This window comes from Hippoglossus hippoglossus, chromosome 10 (assembly GCF_009819705.1).
Source record: "Hippoglossus hippoglossus isolate fHipHip1 chromosome 10, fHipHip1.pri, whole genome shotgun sequence".
NCBI lineage: Eukaryota > Metazoa > Chordata > Actinopteri > Pleuronectiformes > Pleuronectidae > Hippoglossus > Hippoglossus hippoglossus.
Window position 1 is genome coordinate 14,149,894 of NC_047160.1, and position 19,492 is coordinate 14,169,385.

At 42.0% G+C, this 19,492-nt stretch overlaps 1 protein-coding gene across 3 annotated transcripts in view; it reads left to right on the top strand.

The window, feature by feature from the left end:
• The window catches only part of pcdh11 (protocadherin 11), a 126,711-nt gene that overhangs the window by 43,785 nt on the left and 63,434 nt on the right, over window positions 1-19,492 (top strand). For 2 of the 3 annotated variants that reach the window (XM_034598049.1, XM_034598048.1), the window contains exon 4: window positions 9,666-9,725. The exons of the other annotated variant lie outside the window; for it this stretch is intronic. In XM_034598049.1, coding sequence (XP_034453940.1) covers window positions 9,666-9,725 — 60 coding nt within the window. The remainder of the gene's footprint in view (window positions 1-9,665; window positions 9,726-19,492) is intronic. 3 annotated transcript variants of the gene reach the window in all.

Genomic DNA, 19,492 nt, shown 5'->3' on the forward strand with positions numbered 1-19,492 from the left:
GAGGCCGACTGATGTTGGGCTTCTGATGTTTAAGTGGTGTTATTACTTGTTTTCACATGTGTCACTTGGCTTCAGTGCAGCATGAGCTGAGAGGACAACACAACAAAGCACTGCCCTCAGCCACAATTGACCTTTGGGGTTCTGATCCCTTAATGTGTTTCTGTGTGTTGGTGCTGGTAAAGCCTTGCTTCGCCTTCTGTCCAAATCTATAAAGCTGTTTTCCAGCGATGCTGGTAATGTGGAGCGAGAGACACAAATATCCTCAATGTCCAATGGTCATAACTTCTGCCTCTGCTATCGATAGCTCTAATAGGTGTTTAGAAAACCTTGTATGTGCCTCTGTGTGATAGCCGGCTGATGGTTTGGCGAGTCGTTCTGAGAAAATACTCTGTGTCGAGGGCTGAAGCCAGACCACATTTCTGAGTGAGATCTGCTGAGTCTGGTCGGGTCTGTCATGCATAACAAGAGCATCTATACAAACCTAATCTTTTCTAAATTTGAAACACTGAATCTTTGCATTATTCATATACATCGATGAACAGCCATAGGGCAAAAGAGAAAACTGTGCTGGTGCTGAGCACTTACATATACAGGCTAGGCTGCACATACATATAGGCTCACACACACACACACACACACACACACACACACACACACACACACACACACACACACACACATAAACGTTCTAATACCAATACCAGCAATATTGTAGAGTGTCATTTACACGATCGCCTACTTACGAGGTCTCGCAAGAACTGTAGCAGTAACTAGCAGTCACTTGAATTGTATTGAACGCTGTTTACCCCTGAAACTCTAAAAGTGTTTTGTGGCCTCAAACACTTCACCCACCCCTCCATCGGCATAGTGGTGAGTAGATAAGGAGTGAATTTTCATTTATGGGTGAACTATCCCTTTAAGGAAGTAATTGCTTTGTATAGACAATAAAAGAGGGTCTATGATATTCACGGTTTGATTCATCATTTCCATACAGGGTTATATCTGTTAAAATATGGAATATAAGTATAAATTACTTGGTATCAGCTGATATGCAAAGACCACGTAGGCCTATCAGTATTATTGGCTTGGGAAAAATTGTATCGTAACATCTTGTGATGCTATAAACCTTTAGCTGTATTGGATCTAAGCCCCAAACAGACCGAATTTAACCTACTGAATAGTTTTAGTTCAAAAACACATTTTGTAAAATTAGACAATTTCTGACTTTGGCACATGGTAGTTTTAAGCAAGACACTGTGAAACACTCTTAAACAAACAAACTGGCAAATGAGTTATTGTAGCTTATGTGGTTGCGTGCTTGGTTACAGGTGTTGCTACTTTCATCCTGGATGAAAGCGTGCTTAACATAACAAGCTATTACCACATTAGCATTCAAAGTTGTTCACTCACCAATCGAGCATGAACATCGTGAGTTCAGCATCCAACTTCGCTCCTTTCCCTGCCAAGCGCTGACTCCAGCAGTGGAGAGCAACGCCACTGTTAAGTCACGCTGCCCAGAGGGTGTATTATAACCTCTTGTCTTGTAAACACAACGATGGCTGAAGCTCTTGGCAAGCGACCATCACCACCACCACTTGCTCCCGGCAAGAAACCAATGAGATTATTTGTGCTTGCATAGCAGCTCTGTCTTTGAAAACTATTTGTATAGCTAAAACCCCAATCTGCCTACACGTCCTAGTACATGTGTGGCCGTGACTCCCCAGACTGGGGGTTTGGTCGCGGCCTCTATACGCCTGCTACTTGTGTGGAACACATGCCTGGCACAACCGGTGCCATGGGGGGAATGGCACACAGCTGGTTTGATTGGGCTCTGGCCTTAATCGCCCATGTCCCTGCCATCAGCGCTCAAGGAGCAGTCACACACATGTTAGCTGTGCTCATACAAGGGAAACTGATTGGAGCCATCCAAATTCATTCCCAATCAAATACTGAATCAGGCTCTGACAGATAAAAAAGGCTGGTGTTGCTCTGTGAGATGGTTATCAGTGTCTAACAAGAAAGCTCAGGCTATGCATTCAACCAGCTACTTCAAGTCAGACAAATGACGGAGTCTATTTTCAGAGGGATGATTATTGGGTACAGCATGGTGGATGACAGTACATCAAGAAAAGAACATCTAGTCCTTTCTGAAAAGGCATTAGCCCCCTGCATATTTTAACCCTTAACATGATAGCAAGAGGCTGCAACACGAAAACAGAGGTGGTCTAAAAGGTCGACGCTGAGCACCTCTGCTGAGAGGAGAGTGGACCGCTCATCAAAGCAGAGCAGCACCTCTATAATTTGACAAAACAGATAAATGATTATACATTGAGCAGATTTACTCCCAAACCGACTTGTCTTTCCCTGGATCAAAGCCACTGTGTCATGTATCTGACTCCCTTCAAAAAGGCAGCATTTTGAATTTGCTAATGCACAGAACACGCACTGTATATTTGAACTTCATTTAATCATATTTATTTTCATAATAGGCAGTTGGTAACAATATGCCGCTAATGTAATTTTGAATGCACTGCTTACCTGAGAGAACTGCAGTGGTAAATTGACTGTTGCTGATTAACTTAACAGCTACGTGGCATGTAGGCTTTACAATCAGGGCATTAATGGTGAATAGACTGACTTCTGAAGGACAATAACAGATAAGTTGTGGATCAAAAAATTGAAATAAGAAAAATGCTTACCCTCTATTGAGGATAATTTTAATTTTAAATAAAAAACTGCTTGTCTAGTACATCCAGCCATGCAAAAATACATGTGCATGGCTGGATATACGACATATACAATGCACCCTCAAACACGGCCCTCTCTTAAATCTTTGTAACACACACACACACAAGTGCATGCCCGCACACAAAATACACAAACAGGCACAAATGCAGTACGCAAACACAAAAGAAAATGTCCTTACAAAGTAGATGAGCTTCATTCTGTGTCGAATTGAAAGCATCTGCAAAGCCGGTTCCTCTCGGCCGTGGAGGCGTGCATCAGCCGGCAGAAGCGCCTGCTTGGTGTCCCAGGGAGGCTCGCGTAACACTTGGCCTGCTCCCTAGCCACTGCCTGGATCAGAGAGGCCCACTGCTATCATCCAGGCGCTGGCAGCAGCGCAGCTAGGCTTAGAATGACAAATTGGTTAGAGGGAGTGAGCGACGAGAGCAGGCCAAGAAATATACTTTGAAGAGAGAAATGCATTCCGGGTTGTGACAAGCGCGCCACGTTATATGGTCAAGTGTACAAGTCTGACTCCCGCCATGTGGATTGATCCGGATCCCAAAGACACTTAAATGAGGCGAGGCGCTCTCATCAAGACAATGCCAAAGTATTTATCTTAGAAAGTCACCCAAAATATTACTGGATTAGAGAGCTTTTCAGCACAGAGGCTCTCATCTCATGGCCTCAATTTGTATCAAACTGTCCCTCCTCTCCTGACAATGTGAGCAACAATGCATTTGCTATGCTTGCCTACTAACTCATGTTTTAGACAGGGACAGTGTTTTAATATTCATAGATTCATAAACACACATGTTATTATATCCAAGTTAATCCAGAGTCAGGGCATTTACATAACTCATTTTAGACAATTAGAAAAATAATCAGGTCAAAATCATGTTGTTTTTATAATGGCAGGCTATAATTGATTTAAAATGTATGACTAAATTCAGCAGCACTGGAGAGTCAATCTGATAATAAACGCTTTCTTTGTTTAGTATTGAGGTAAATACAGTGAGAGTAGTGCACACAAGGTTTTTGTCAGAGGTCAAACGTAAAAAAAATAAATCAAGTCACACCCTCTCTCACCTGAAGGTCACGCACTGCGGTGGACAGCAGCGGGTCGAAATAGAAAAAAGCCTGAAACTAAAAGAAAATAGGAATCCTGTGTGACTTGTTTTTTTTTTTAGAAGGCACGATGGGCATCACTGATACATAAACCTTTGTCGAACTACTAAATATGCCATCCATGAATTGTGGTACACAGCAGCTCTATTGCTCAATTTGAAACCGCATCAGCCTGTGAAATGTTCCTGTCTCCCGTCTCTGTAGGTATCAGTTTTCTGAAAACAAAACCTCTGAATGCAAAGTCCTGGCAGTTGTGGAGGCAGTAAAAACAATATTAAGCTTTCCTCGATATATTTTAGATTATAATAAAACCATATGGTGTCCTGTTCCATTTAATCCACAGTAATATTGTACTCGTCAAAGCAATCCCTAGTACCATTAAAGTCACGGGGGGGGGAAAAAAACACCATATGTATCCATACCTACACTTTTGTAGCCTGCATATCCCCTGGGACATTTTGCATGAAAGATATTCAAACCTAAAATAATGAACGATATAAAATCCAGAATGGCCTCTATTGTTGAAATTTGATTTGAGTGGGTAGAGAGTTATAAAAGCGAACAAATTAAACAACATATTCAAGTTAACCACACGTTTTTCTGTCATGCTCATTCAGGAACCGACTGATTTACTAGTATGTGGTCCCCTTTGTATTAAGAGCGAGTTTGTTCGAAACACAGCAGCTTTGTAAGTTGTAATTACAATGTTTTTCTGCAGGCTTGTTGGCACCTTGGTCAAAGGCAAGCTCCTGTGTGCCTCCAGGACTCCCTCTCATGTAAATTAGGCGCCCTTTCCTTGCCAAGGCAATCATGACATAGCGCTGGTGCAATGCAAGGTTTGCAAATAAGCCATGTCAGGAGCACACACACACACAGACACACACAGACACACACACACACACACACACAAGACACCGGATGTAACCTCTTGAATTTCCTCTCTTAGCACTCTGCGGCGCGGTACCAGTCGGCATCTCTCGAATTTGGTTTGAAGTTGTGGAGTATTTTACTTTTGTTGTCAAATTGCTTTGCAAATGAGGCCCACCCTGGCAACATTTCAAAGAGCTTGTGCTGTATGTGCAGCTTCCTCCAGGCACTGGTTTCTGAACCTTCATCACTCTGTATGCATATGCACAGTGCTGCACTAAGCTCTCATGGAAGACTAGATAAACATGCCAAACAGGGAGTAAGATGGAAGGCAGCATGCTTACGTCGCGTCAGCCTCTCTGTATGTTGTTTCTGTGTTCCTCAGCTTGACTGACGCGCTCTATCTAATAACATGGCAGGTAGACAGTATGAAAGCCGAGTCGGTTTTCATCCATTAAAATGATATTCAATCATTTTTTGATGGGCTTCCTTTGCCCAAAACCACGCCTCATAATGATGCAAGGTTTGAAGGCCATTCACATTGAAATGTTATGTTGCTTGAAGCCACATCAAAATAATTGTTTTGATATGTCCAGTTTTTGTCTTGGCAATGACATTAATAGGGGGTGATCGCACAATGAAGATAAAGAACATTTTTTGAGGTATGTTGACTAAATGTGAGCCACGGATCCCCTGGCTCACAATTACAGGGTTTCCGACTGGGCAGTATGGAAAAGGCATTGCTTTGCGATACAAGTGTAGCACATATTGCGTGTCCCTTTGATTGCATGTCCAAGTCAGCCACTAAATAACAATGATGCAGGAATTGAAACACTGCAAAATAGCCCAAGGCTTAGAAATTGCTAATGAGCAGCAGTGGAGTGCAGTTGGGGCTACAAAGGGGGGGTTGAGGGATCTAAAACCCTACTTCCTGTTTCAATGGCAAATAATCTGTGGTCCCTTTCTTTGTACTCGCAGCATCTGTGTCATTACCTTAAAACGAGCGAAACATGAAATGTGCTTTCATAGGGAAAAGAGTCGATAAAAGCAATTCTGGACTAAGATGAATGCTCGTCTTATTCTTACATGTCACAAACGTGTTAATCAAACTTAAACACTATACAGTTTTATGTTTCAAGGCACTCGCTTGTGTGTATTACCTCTGATAAGCAGTGAGCAGGGTCTCCTTCATCACGATATTACAAATATATGTGTTTTACGCTTGTTACATGCTCTTTCCTCGCTGCCTGTCAAGAGCTCCTCTCGCACTGCACAGAACCATCAAGACAGGGGAAATCCATGGAGAGGGAGAGAGACAGAAGGGGAAGAAAAAGAGAATATATTCGGTGCTATGTGCCGCGGATCAAAAACATGGCAGTCACATGATCAAAGGCATTTGATAATCCTTGAACTACATTGCTTCTTTAATCCTAGTGAGAGAACTGTATTTTATTGGGGGGTGGGGGGGTGGGGGCAACAATGTCAGCGTGGCAAACAGGGCTAAAAAAGCAGTAACTAGCTGCTGGAAATGCAGTTTACTCAGAGTAGCGTGGCAGTTCCGAGGGATCCGGAGAAGGAGACGGCATAAAGCCTCCTTATGTGTGCAGGGAGTGGAGGCTGAGCTGATGGGGGCTAGAGACACAAATGTGCCACAAGTCCCTGTCCACTCAGCACTGAATAGATCTCTTGTTCTGTTCATGGGGCTTGTTGGGGAAGTTGGCTTGCTGAATGTGACCAGACTGCTATATAGTACATCTATGGAGTTTCTTTCCTATCTTTATTCAAGAGCACGGCCTTTCATTTTGAGAGCATTATTTCTTCATTTCCCGTTCAGATTTCGCAGTGCTTTGCCTCAGATTCCTGACCTCCCTCTCAAATCGCCCCTGCGAGCGTAAATGTGCTCTGCTCCTGCTCAAAATTGTTTGTCTGCCCTCACATATACTGTTGTCGCACAAATGCCCTGCACTTCAGTTGGAGTCCCTCTCCTCGCACTCAGGCCGGGTTTGCAAAGCTCCCGCTCTCAGATTCGTGAAATGATCCTGTTGAAATTCCACAGCCAGTAGAATGGCAGGTGACTGTTCCTGTTGAACTGGATTATTCCACTCCAGGGCCTTATTATATGAACAGTACTTCACTTGTTTTCTTCTACGACTTTTGGAGTTACTACATACACCAGTGTTGTTTTTTGAACGATAACTCCTAGAATAGTAGCCCCACATCAACATATATTATGACTTTATTGATTCCCACAGGGGAAACTGCTATTGCAGCAGTACGGCTGATTTACAGGATGTTATCTGATACATGATGTTAAAAAGACGTGCCACATTGTACATGAATAAAAAAACTCCATTTACATCTGTTACCTAGTAACAGATGGCAAGTTACACAAAGGTTCTTGAGCTGCCTCACCTAAAAATTAATTAAGCCTTATAATTGGGACTTGGGCAATTTGTAGGTCATAATGGTTCTCAGGTGAGGGTAGGGATTACTCTGAAGAAATACAAACCAAAAGGCACAGCAGAAGCGATCCATGCTAATTCAGCATGTCTCCAAGAAATCAGACAAAGAAACATCATGTTTCAGTGATCAGAAAATACATTTTGTTATATATCTTACCACGATGCTCTCTGGGCCTCATCAAATTACAATAACCTCCCCAAACGACAAAAACATCAATATGTGGTGTAATCCAAGAGCCTTTGTTGCAAGCCTTGTCAATAGTGTTTCTCTATCAGATTCAAAATGTCCCTGACTAAAAGGTGAGTTGAAAAATGACAGTTGCTTTTCCACTACTGGTGTTTTCTGCTCATCATTTCTCTCCTGCTAACACCTTCAGCCTGTGAAAGTACGGAGCGTGAGTTATTGCCCACAAAGCCGCGTTGTTTCTGCGCTGATGAAAAATGAATGATTAATAATTACCTTTTACATGTGTGAGCTACACTGGAGCTGTGTGACAAAGGGATGTAACTTAGATGAAATGCACTGTTTCGTTCTGCTCAAAGAATAAAATGAGATTGTATTTAAAAAATTTTTTAAAAAAACTAAACAAAACAACAAAAAAAGCAAGAGCAAAAAAAATAAAGCAGCCGTAATTGTAGCCAGGGGAGATCTTGCTATGTGTTTGTGTGTGTGTGTGTGTGTGTGTGTGTGTGTGTGTGTGTGTGTGTGTGTGTGTGTGTGTGTGTGTGTGTGTGTGTGTGTGTGTCCAAGAGAGGGAAAGGGATTTAGATTATCTATGGCTGGTATCAAGCGTGAACAGGCTCTTGTATTCATATAAACTAAAGCACTGGATCCAAGCACATTTTTAGCAACACACTATGTTTTCATTTGTAGATATTGCTTCTTCCACATTGTTTGTGCTTGCGAATTAAAGTGGCTGTTGATTATGGAATACAGACTAAATAAACCTCTTAAGAATAACATCACGTTTTCTCTGTAAATTTGTCGTATTCCTCGTCAGATGTTTGCACAGAAGATCTTGACCCTTTTTTTTCTTTTCGCACCTCAAACCGTTGCAGACCGACTGCAAGTTATTTATGTTTGGTGTGAGGTTTTTCAAGCTTTTCATTTCGAGCATTGTTGATTCTGACCTTGTCCGCCACAAGGACAGAATTGTCTGCATATTGAAAAAGCTGCGGTTCATGTTATGATTAACTTGACTGTGATACATATATTTGAATATGGTTAAATTGATAATTAGACAATAAGTCACAATTTTAGTGGAATTGTTTGGAGGCCATCACACCATCAACATGAATGCTTCTTTGTGCGCACACACAAAACACACATGGCAGCAAATTGCATGTCCTGCCCCTGTCCCCAAAGAAAATAATTCATGTGTATTTGTCACATCAATTAAGATATCATGATTATATAGCCCACTCAGTCTGTCGGGAAAATGTTATCTACTAATTCCATCGTCCCAGCAAGGCCCATTTATTCATTTATATTTCATGGCGTGGTGTTTATGCCACATTGAAAGCATGGGGGGGTCGTTTTCCTTTTTTTTCTCCCCCCCCCCGTCTCTGATGCCTCGGCCAGTGAGGTGTTCTCCTTCTGCGTCACCATGAAATATAGATGTTGAGAGTCTGGAGAGTTGAGTGCCTCATCTGTCCTGGTGATACCATAAGGCAGCCATTAATAGTGTCAGGGAGCATCAGATATACCACAGGCACATAATTGGATATGAGGACATAACTGAAGGCACCTGCCTGGAAATCAACAGGCCCTTCGCAGGTGGCAGACCCTCAGTGGATTCCCAAAGAAGTTTTCAGAGCCTGTCTACTTCCCCGCTGGGTCTGCCTCACCCGTTGTTCTTTTCGCTTCTCACTGAGGTCAACTCCAAATGGCTCCTTGGTTCTGTTTTTTTTTTATGGTGGAATTGTGAATATGCAAATGCTTTGGATCTTTGCATAATCACAAGCAGCGGGACCATCTGTTGTTGGCTTGTTGACTTACCTTGTGTCTCCTTTTTAATGGTGTTTTCTTGTGTCTGAGTGATGTATTGGTGTATTAACAATGTGATAATCATTTAACCTCAAAAAAATGCATTCAGGCGTGTATGCAAAAGTCTGAACATATGTTCAGTGAAATCTTCTGACAAAGAAGGATTTATAATATCCTTGTGGAGGGATATAAAAGAAGGGGAAACTGGAAAACAAAACAAAACACATCAGCATATCCCCCCGTCACATGATGTAGGATAAGATGATATTGTCATGATAAAGATTTAAAATACGACTGTCCACAAAAGCTGTTGTCCCCGGATTATTGCGCGGCCAAAACGTGCTTTCCGAGTGAGACTCGCTTAACCCCTCTAAAATATATTGCGAAAAATGCTAATGGCAAGGGCCAGGAAATAAGCTGCAACTTCTGTCACTGAAGATTTGCTGGGAGATGCCCTCCGCTGAAAACATGTCCCTGATAATGTGTTTTTCTTGTAGAATCCCAGCCAGACACCGGAGACGTCTTTTAACTCGCCACCCCCCATTTGTCCTCATAAGGTAAGCTCCAGCTTGCTTTCAGCCGAGGGACAAACAACATTTATGTGAAATAATTGCAGACATTTTAAGCTTTTCATGGTCTCGTTGGAGTTTGTTTGCGTGCCTACACATTGTAAATTAGCTCTTTATGATGTCAAGACCCCTCTTATCTTTTCACATATCTGTTCAAAAAACTTTGAAAATCAATTTACAAATGATTCTAAAATGATTTTAATTCTAAAAGAACTATTTCTTTTGAAGCTTCTCTTTTCTGCCGTTTCTCTCCATCTGCGTTCCACTATGATTCAATATTCATTTGATATGAGGTGAGAAGGGCAGATTTATTCAATGCTAATTAGTCCTGATCATGCTCAGTAAAAGTCATCACTTTCTCCGATGGTCTCAAGTCCTCGCCTCACACTGACTGAGGGGAACGTTCCCCTTTCACCTCCTACTCCTGGTGCATGCTTCTTGCAAATGTGATAATGTGTTTTGTAGTGAAATTCACACAAATTCAGTTCACTTAGCACCAAACGTGTCAAAAAAAAAAAAAGCCTGTGTCCTTTTCTGGATGACTGGCCGGTATGATGGAGAGTGGCTTACTGCAAAAGTGGACCTTGGTAAAAAAAAGGAGTCCATTGGGGGGGGAAGCTGTCTGACAGGCTGTCATCAAGTGTTCAAAAGCCCAACACCGCTCTATACGTCGCTAATGCACCGCAAGTTGTCCACAAGGACTTTGATGGCGTTGAAAGCTGTGGCCGCTGGTGGGGGCTGTAAATAATGATAAAATAAGACACCGCTTTCCAACATGTCTATCGTAAGAAATCAAGGCAAAACTAGAGCAATCGACAAAAAACTACACGCCATGTCCTTCACATGGGAACCTTAACCTCTCATATTAAAGATGAGGTGGATGAGAAATTGCAGTTTGACCTAGTAAATGATGGGATGTTGTAGAAATTTAAATACAGGAACACGTCTCTTCCAGTAGCTCTGGTGTCTGATCCGTGCGCCTGAGTTTATATCTATCTCAGTTTCATTCTCTGTGTCTCCGATTTGCTCCCTTTACATTTCCACACAGCACACGGCAGGATGTTGCAGCGGTTTAAATACAGGAACGCTTCTCTACCTTTCACAGAATATCTGATCTGCGCGTCTTAGTATCAACGTCTGTGTCATTGTCTCTGAATCTGATTGTCTCTCTCTCTCCACCCGTGATAGGATGTTGCAGAAGTTTAAACACAGGAGCGCGTCTCCTCCTACAAAGTATCCGACGTGTGCGTCTGACTCCCTGGGTGCTCGTCTCCGTCAGGCTCCTTCTCTCTGTCTCCGATTTGCTCTCTTTGCATTTTCACACAGCTGATCGGGGCTGATGTAATGGGGAACACCGTGGGTTTGCCGAATGGTGTTATTCACGTTTTAGCTGTTAGCAGCGGAACATAATCTCCCTCTCGTCAGCTCACATTAGTCTCCGTGATCCGCACCAACCCAATATGTGCAGCGAATGCATTGGGCCAGCTGGGGTAATTTAGTATGTCAGTCAGCTCAGGAGGCTGGCAAAATGAGTAAATGGCTGAATATGATTTATATGAAAAGAATATTCTGATTGTAATGGCTCTCAGAATAGAATATCCTCAGGTTTTTTTTTTACACTTCTCTTCATCTGCATTGTGTGCATCCCCCAGACAGATAGTGAAATGAACAGAGGGCTTTTAAACTGACTGCTCTGTGATTATATTAAGAGTGTGAGAGCGAGGAAAGAGAAGGGAGGGAGGAGATCGGGTGCCCAAGCACTAAGTATATATAATTGCTTCTTGACACATTGGCCAAATTCTGCAGTGCCAGGATCTGAGCGAAGATGATTAACGGCTGTCCGAGTGGGTGGGCACTGCAGGTCGTTCAGGGCCTTTGGTTTCCATAGTGATCCTAGTCTAAAGGCCATATATTGCATACTGAAAATCCCAGAGGTCCACACATTGTTAAACTACAATTATTACTCACATCCAGAGCATTGTCTGTCTACGGCAAACTCTCTTATTCATCCCGCCGAGCAGCTCTTCTCTCTTTTTTCTTCCCCTTATTTGGTTCTCTATTTTTCTTAAATGGTCTCCTTTAGCTGGCGAGAAGATAAAGGGTGAAAAATCTTGCATTCTGGTGAATAATTGATGAGTGGCCTCACCTCAGAGCATGATTACAGCACGGCAGTCGGGGTAAGAGGTGAGAGTAAGATCATATTTCTGACACCAGGCTTGAGGCGGTAGAAAATTGTGTGTTTTTCACAAGGTTTTCATCTGAATCCACAGCATGAACAACTGTATCTCATTATTGCCAAACAGGATAGGAGTAAATGTGAACAGGGATGCTCACATTGATGCATATTTCTGTGAATTAACTGCAGAGATTTGTAACAGAGGTGCTAAACAGAAACTTTAGAAATATCTGTGTTGAGCACATTATTTTCCGTGTTTTCCGCGCAAACAACGAATTACAGAGTAAATAGTTGGTTTTGAGCTCTTTACTTTTGCATATAGCTGTTGGTGTTCTGGCTGATAGGGCCGAGTCTGTACGTGGGCAAGAATGTGTGTGCATGCATGCCTAAGTGCATGTTTGTGTCTGTGTGAACGGTGCAATCTAGTTCGGTGACAGATGGAGAGGGCAACGGATGGGGGTGGGGAGCAAGAACCTCTGACAGTATGGGGCCTGCGCTGCACCCTGTTCCTGCCAGCTCCGAAATTGCAAAGGTAAACCAAAACCGCGCGACTCCGGGATGCCAATTCACAGTTTTATACTCCACACAAAATGAGACCCTCCCCGGCGAAATGTCACCTGACTTAAAAAATTGAGTGATGAAATTTGCGAGACAGACACCTTGCTTCTCGAGGCACATTTCTTTTTCCTGTGAAGTTCAACTTGGATACAAATGCGAACACGCCGACTGCCACAGATGTAACGCTCAAGAGATCCAGCAGCATTTCTGAATCCGAGGAAAGGCCACTGAATAAGCACATCTTAATGATGATTCATTCTGTATAATAAAAGAAAATCCCTCTGGCATCCAAACAAGAGGCTAGTCATGCAGCAATTAAGCTTAGTTAGAGGCATCAAGCAGACTGAGGGTGGTTAGCAAGGCATCTTCCTGAAAATTTGCGACCATACTCACGTCACGATGCAAGCATACACACACACACACACACACACACACACACACACACACACACACACACAATCCCTCTCACATACATACACACACAATTTATTTGAGGTAAATGTGATCTCAGAAGACAAGCAGCAACAACCGACGGCTCAATCAGGTTGCCTGGGGTCGCATCGGTGGCCATCGTCAAGCAAATAATGCTTTGTGACTGAAAATAAAAGACAATCCAAAAGGTCATTCGTGACCTCTGGGACCAGTGCTGTGCAGCATCTGTCACTAGCAAGCACCACATGTCTGTGCCAAATGGCAAAAGGTATGCAACGCAGCCAGCCTGCCGTGTAATAAAGGCAGTAGGCCTACATGTACGGAGCATCCCTGTCACAGTTGCGTTAGCAGGGATCCACAGTCTCCTGGCTTCTCTACAGAATGTCCAACATGGCGTACATGAGTGGTGGGACAACATGAAGGGCTGGTCACAACATGGCTAGCACACATGCACTTTAAATACAAGCACTTTTTAAGGCCACACATGGAGGTGTGCATGCATGAATAGGATTATATTCACAACGGTAATTTGATGGGATCGTCCCCACTTTATGCAACGTGATTGGAGAGTATGTCCAAACCAGATTTATAATAATATAAAGGATATAAGATCATTTTTTTATAATAAGCCTTCAGCGTATCATTCATTAATTTCAGTGTGCATCCTCACACAGATACAGTTTAATGAGGTTGAGGTAACCCTCATGCAAATCACTACCAAGGACTTCAACGTATGATATTATCTCCCTTGTCACACGATTTCCACAATAAGGGTTAATGGCATAAAGAATTCAGGGAAAATTGACGAAGGACCATTAACCAATGCTCCCTCGCTGCCAACTCGCCGCATGCGAACATCTCTGCGTCAGACCACACCTCCATGTGGAACAAATCAATAATATTCCATTTCTAACCAAGTTCCCCCCCCTTTTTCTGAATGGTGAAATCTAATCTTCGCGGACACACTAACAAATTGGATATCCTGTCAGCTGCATTAGAAAAAGAAACACAAACACTGACATTGCATGGGATCATCTGGAAAAGAAAACAACTGTACAGCGCCTATACTGCGTGTGGAAAAACCACAAATCTGACAACATTTCATTCTGGATTCTCTCAAAGTGCAAATGAGGCAGAGTTCTCTCGTAGATTTCCCCGATCCCCTCCACTGCTCTCGCTCGCTCCCTCTCTCCTGCTGGCTGTCCTTTCCTCTCACTTGCCACAGCATATCTCCCCACTACATCCAGCTAAACCAATCAGGGATTTGAGGGCCTCACTTCCAATCAATTACCACCCAAATCAGTGCAGAGGCCTTTGATATAGAATCATTTGTCAAATCAGTGCAGATGGCTGGGGGCAGGTACTCCTGTGCCATAGGCCACATCCACATGGAAATCTCTGCTTAGGGCGGGCTCCCCTCACGCTCCCCAACCTATTAATGGGAAGTCATTGTGCGCTCCAGGACTGCAGTCCAGCTGCCCGGTCCCCTGGATTGCGAATGTATAAGCATCTTAACCTGACCGGTGGATATTTCCGAGTCCCAGAGTCGACCTGAGACTATATTTTAAGGCAGGCAAAATGTAACTTTAGCTGATTCTACTTGAGGTGCACTTTTAAAATGCATCATTATCGCATTTGACCTGCTGCAACAAATTATACTTTCGTACACGAGCGAATCCATGAAAGCAGAAGACCCAAGAATACCCAGACGATAATCATCATCCTGCAGGTGTTCACATGATTACCATGTTTTCTCCTGTCAACGGAAAATAGTCCTGATCAAAATATACATCTGAACTCATGTACAAGTACACCGCTAGATAAGATGAGGATACGGCGAAAGGAAATGATTAAAGACAACAACAGCGGTAACACACGATCAGGAGTGAGTGTCACAGCCAACCCTCTGACAGTAAGACCTGCGGAAGCGCTAAACAGTACACTAAGTACGCATGAATTAAATTATTCACGTTATAATTAATGAAATGCCACTGCAGAGATCTGAATAAACAGACATTCATTATAATAAAATCATCATATCAAACAACGGGACAGATTAATTGAAAATTAGAGTGCAAATGAGCCTTGCGGAGTGACAGGTGTACATTAAATGATGAGAGAAAGATGCTAAACACTTTTCCCCCTGTACAATTGCACATTTATCTCACAAGTCTTTCCCCTTGTTTTATTTGTGCTATTCACGCGAAATAAACTGTGATCCGTGTGTAGAGTAGTTAAAGTTTGCAGGATATATAAATCTTCAAATTGGAGCAGTATAGATCTTACACATGTTGGAATCTACAATAGTTACCTTGATGGTTCTAGGGTTGATCATTGACCATTAACCCTCTGCTAATGTAGTGTTAAATACTGATAGGAATATAAGACAGCCTCCGGATCTGGTTGCAGTTTTTACCATTCAATTGAATCTAAATTCAAGGGGAAAAAGTAATTCTTGAATATCACTTAATGACGAAATGCACTGTTGAGTCCCATTCCTTAGATGAACTCATACTCATTCAGTTACTTCAAATTAATAAACTTACCAGACAGTTACGTTTTAGGTCAATATGTCAAGACCCGTTTTTTGCTTAGGTTGCGCTGCTCCGGCTAAAACACACTCACCACTGCCCAAGGATTCTTCTACTAATCATTATTGATTTGCTGTAAACATGAAGCGGACCTTGTCACCTATCACCCACAAGCAGAGTGGTTGCAGTATTTACTTTACGCTTCATGTGGCCTTCTTGTCTTTTCTTAAACTATACTCAGTTGACATTATTGTAAGTTTTATATCTACATATCATATGTACCAAATAAAAGTGGACGGGATTATATCTGTTCACCATCCACTCGTAAATGACCCGTCAAAGTGTTTCGAAACACTTGAGCAATTCACCTAAATTCTTTTTTTTCCTGACATTGATTTTCTTGGACAGGTTGGCGTCATGTAATTGTTTGCCATTAGAAGTAAACTGTGCAGTTAGATTTCCATGTTTAATGACTTAAACAAAGCCTTTGAGGCTTCATTAGTCTGCACAATGGTGCAGCCCAAACGAGATTGTCTGGGGAAAAAAAAAGATCTCAAAAGTTAAAGCAAACAGAACTTGTGTCCTCAGGTGATCTGGCCCGTCAAAACCAGAATGAAATCATAAATAACTGAGAACATAAATATATAAATAAAAAAGCTTTGAAATTCAAAACCTTTAATTTATAGATAAAGCATTAATCATAAAATGTTCAAAATTCATGGTTATGGCCCAAGTTATAAAAGAGCTTCTTTTAATGATTTTATTCATGAGTAAAGTATTATTCAATGCCTTCATGTTTCAGTGATGTATCCTGGCCTCTTATTTTTTTTCCTCCCAACTATTATAAATCAGAGCGGTGCTGCAGGATGACATGGATGCCAGCCCCCACTTCTCTCTGTAAGAATAAGACAAGTTGGTGTTTGATACACATTATTTTAGAATCTGTCCTCAGATCCACGCAGCACAACTGTGTCTCCGGCAGACAGTACAAAGATCGCCCCAAATTAGAAATAAAAATAAAAAAATCCCAAGGAGCCAACGACCGCGATCACACCAATTCAAACGACCTCAAGGGGCCGGAGCTGCATTTTAGCAGCAAATCAACATAATCATCCGCAAGCTGCTCTCGTAGAGGATGTGTCGTCTGTTCTACTGTTTCACAATTTATAGTCGCCCTACCAGGAACGCTTTCACCGCATCTACTAATCAAGCCGCATTTCTAATTCATGTTGTGTTTAAGTGTTTAATGTTTTCCTGAATGTCATCACATCTTCGCTTTGTGAACAGATTAGGTTATTTGGGTTATTTGCGAAAACTCACACATACACTCATTTGTTAAATTATCTCCAAACATTTGATGCCTTGTAAACAACATCCCGCGATACTTTGAGAGGTGCCTCCCGCACATCATTATTTCTCCTCCTGCCAGTTTGCTCCATTCAGTGGGTTCTATTTTGTGCGTCATTGCCAAAAGCCTGTTTAGACAATAGCTAGTGTCATCTCCCAATTTTGCTACGATCGTAAAGGACGCGATTCTGTTTAAGAATTGTTTTTTTTAAGATATCTTTGAATTACTTCAGATGGAAACGAAAAAAAATAAAGAAAAACACAAAAACAAATGTAATGATAAAAGGAAATGGTAGTTTACAAATGATTACGAGTGTGTACGCTCTCCAGGCAAGAGCATGGTGCATTGCTCGGGATATTTTTCTCACCCTCTGCCTTTGCATATTTCACACTGGTGTAGTCTTTAGAGATGTAAGTCATACTGAGAGAATTTGACTGCATGCTAAAAAGGCATAAATATGGGTGGAAAAAACCCCACACAACCAGCCGATGACCTTATTATGCTCAGTGTGTACCATCCAGTTGCAATATTGCCTTTATTTGTCATTATTACCACCCGCCATTACTGTGAGAGGAGGAGGAATATCAATTTCGCAAAGAGGGCCTCTGACTAAATGTTAAGGAGCCCCCCGTCATGTGAGACACATCCCTACTGTTCTGAGTGGGCAGATATGGCTGTGTTTTACTACTTTTGGATATTCAGTGGAAGAGCACGGAGCGGTTCTTGCTGTAATAAGGCATTTACCAATGCAGAGTAGCACTGTGCACGGTGAGAACATATGTTAATGCACTTGGCTGTGGCCAGAGAAACAGCAAGAGGTTCAGGGGAAAACAGCACATGGGACTGGCCTCCTGGAGCACACGTTTGCCATCTACAAAGATATTAATATGACTGGTGCTCAGTGGAGGGAGAGGAGGAAAATTTACACCAGCTGTGAGGAGAACTTTAGTTCGGCGGTGGTGACGGACCCCAATTGGTCGAGGCGGGCTGGGGAAGAGAGACAGCTCTGTACTCTGTAGCTTTTGAACTACATCAATGACACACTTTTCACCGACTGCACTGCCAGAAAAAACTGACATCAACATATTTGAGGAAGATATGCATGGAGCAAATGGGGATATGACTTTGAGCCTTGTATCTGTGCTTTATCAATGTTTCACCAAGACTGTGCCACTGTCTTTGCAAGAAGGCTTGTCTGTGCTCTTTAAGTCAGAGTCACAGTACCAAGTTATCAGTGAATATGAAATAAACTGTACTGTATGTTATACACACAGGTTTACATCTTTTAACATAGTAGAAAAAGTTATACCCTGGTCCAGCATTGAAAGTTTGCGATTATACTTGCTTTGTACTGCATGTTTAGAAAGACTTTAAAAGTTTGCCACGTCTGGACAGTGTATTTATGTCCAAAAGGTTTTTTTCGAGCCACAGAAAGCAAATAAACATCTGGCTTGGTGTACGTACGAAGCACCTGAGAAAAGACAGGGAGACAGTGGGAGAAATAGTGTCTCTTCCTGATTATTGACAATGTTGACTTTTAATATTTTATCGGTACCAAAGTAGTTTGTGTGTCCTGTGTGCATCCAATGTTACAGTAATTAACCAGCAAGTTGTAGTTTTCTTCCTTCGTTCTACAGTGGACTTCTTTAAATAATCATGTCTATTGACCTATTCCACTGTCTGGTCTTTGGCTTTACGACCATTTCACCGAGAAAAAGTAAACACCTGACCGGCACCAACTTGTTTGTCCATTGTAGAGAGCAAAGCACTAAGAATGGAAGATTCAGCACAAAAACATCTCATTAACAATGTAACAAAGTCTGTTGACATTCACTTCACAGCATCTTCCATCACTAGGTATTGACTTGTGTGGTCTGTATGAAAAGATGGACGACGCTGATCCAGAGGTTTAGCCAAAACTTCACTGAATTTACACTTGGACATACAACAGTGTGATCAGAACTAGTGAAAACATCTTTGAGAAAACTTTATTTGACGGGTACTGTAACTTTTTACTTTGGTCTATGTCCCATCCACTAACATGGAGGTGGTGGGATGTGTGACCTATACTGCAACCAGCCACCAGATGATGATCACAGCAATGCTTTGGCTTCACTTTTGGGGAGCTGTCATGTCGTCCATCCTTATAGACACTATGAACCAAGCATTGACAATGTGTTGCTAATACAAAAATTCCTACTTGCTTAAACTGTAATATTTCAATTGTATGAAACTTATATAAACTCCTTGGTGTCAAAGAAACATTCCTCTTAATCGGCCTTGTAAGAATGTCTTTTATCATACCTGCTTGTAAAGTAACATTGGTCCTTGGCAGATAAAGGAAGACAATCTTTATTCTGAGATACAGTGAGATTCAGTGGTGATGTACTGTGTTGGCAGCCGTGATGACAGAACTGTTTGACTTACAACCAACAGTAAATGTTGTACACACATTCCAGTTATCTCTAATAAATCTGATATCGGAACGTATAAACTGATTAATGCATCGCGATCACATTACTAACACATGCATTCTTTTCGAAGTAAGACCCATAGAAAGGAGGTTGTTATATTTCGAAAGATTGATATGCAATATAATCTAAATATATTAGTATTATCACGTCTTGTTCCCGGCTTCTCATTGGAATTTATATCAATCCCACAGTTGTGCGGATTATTAATGTTTCACAACCTTCTTTGTGAGATCCTT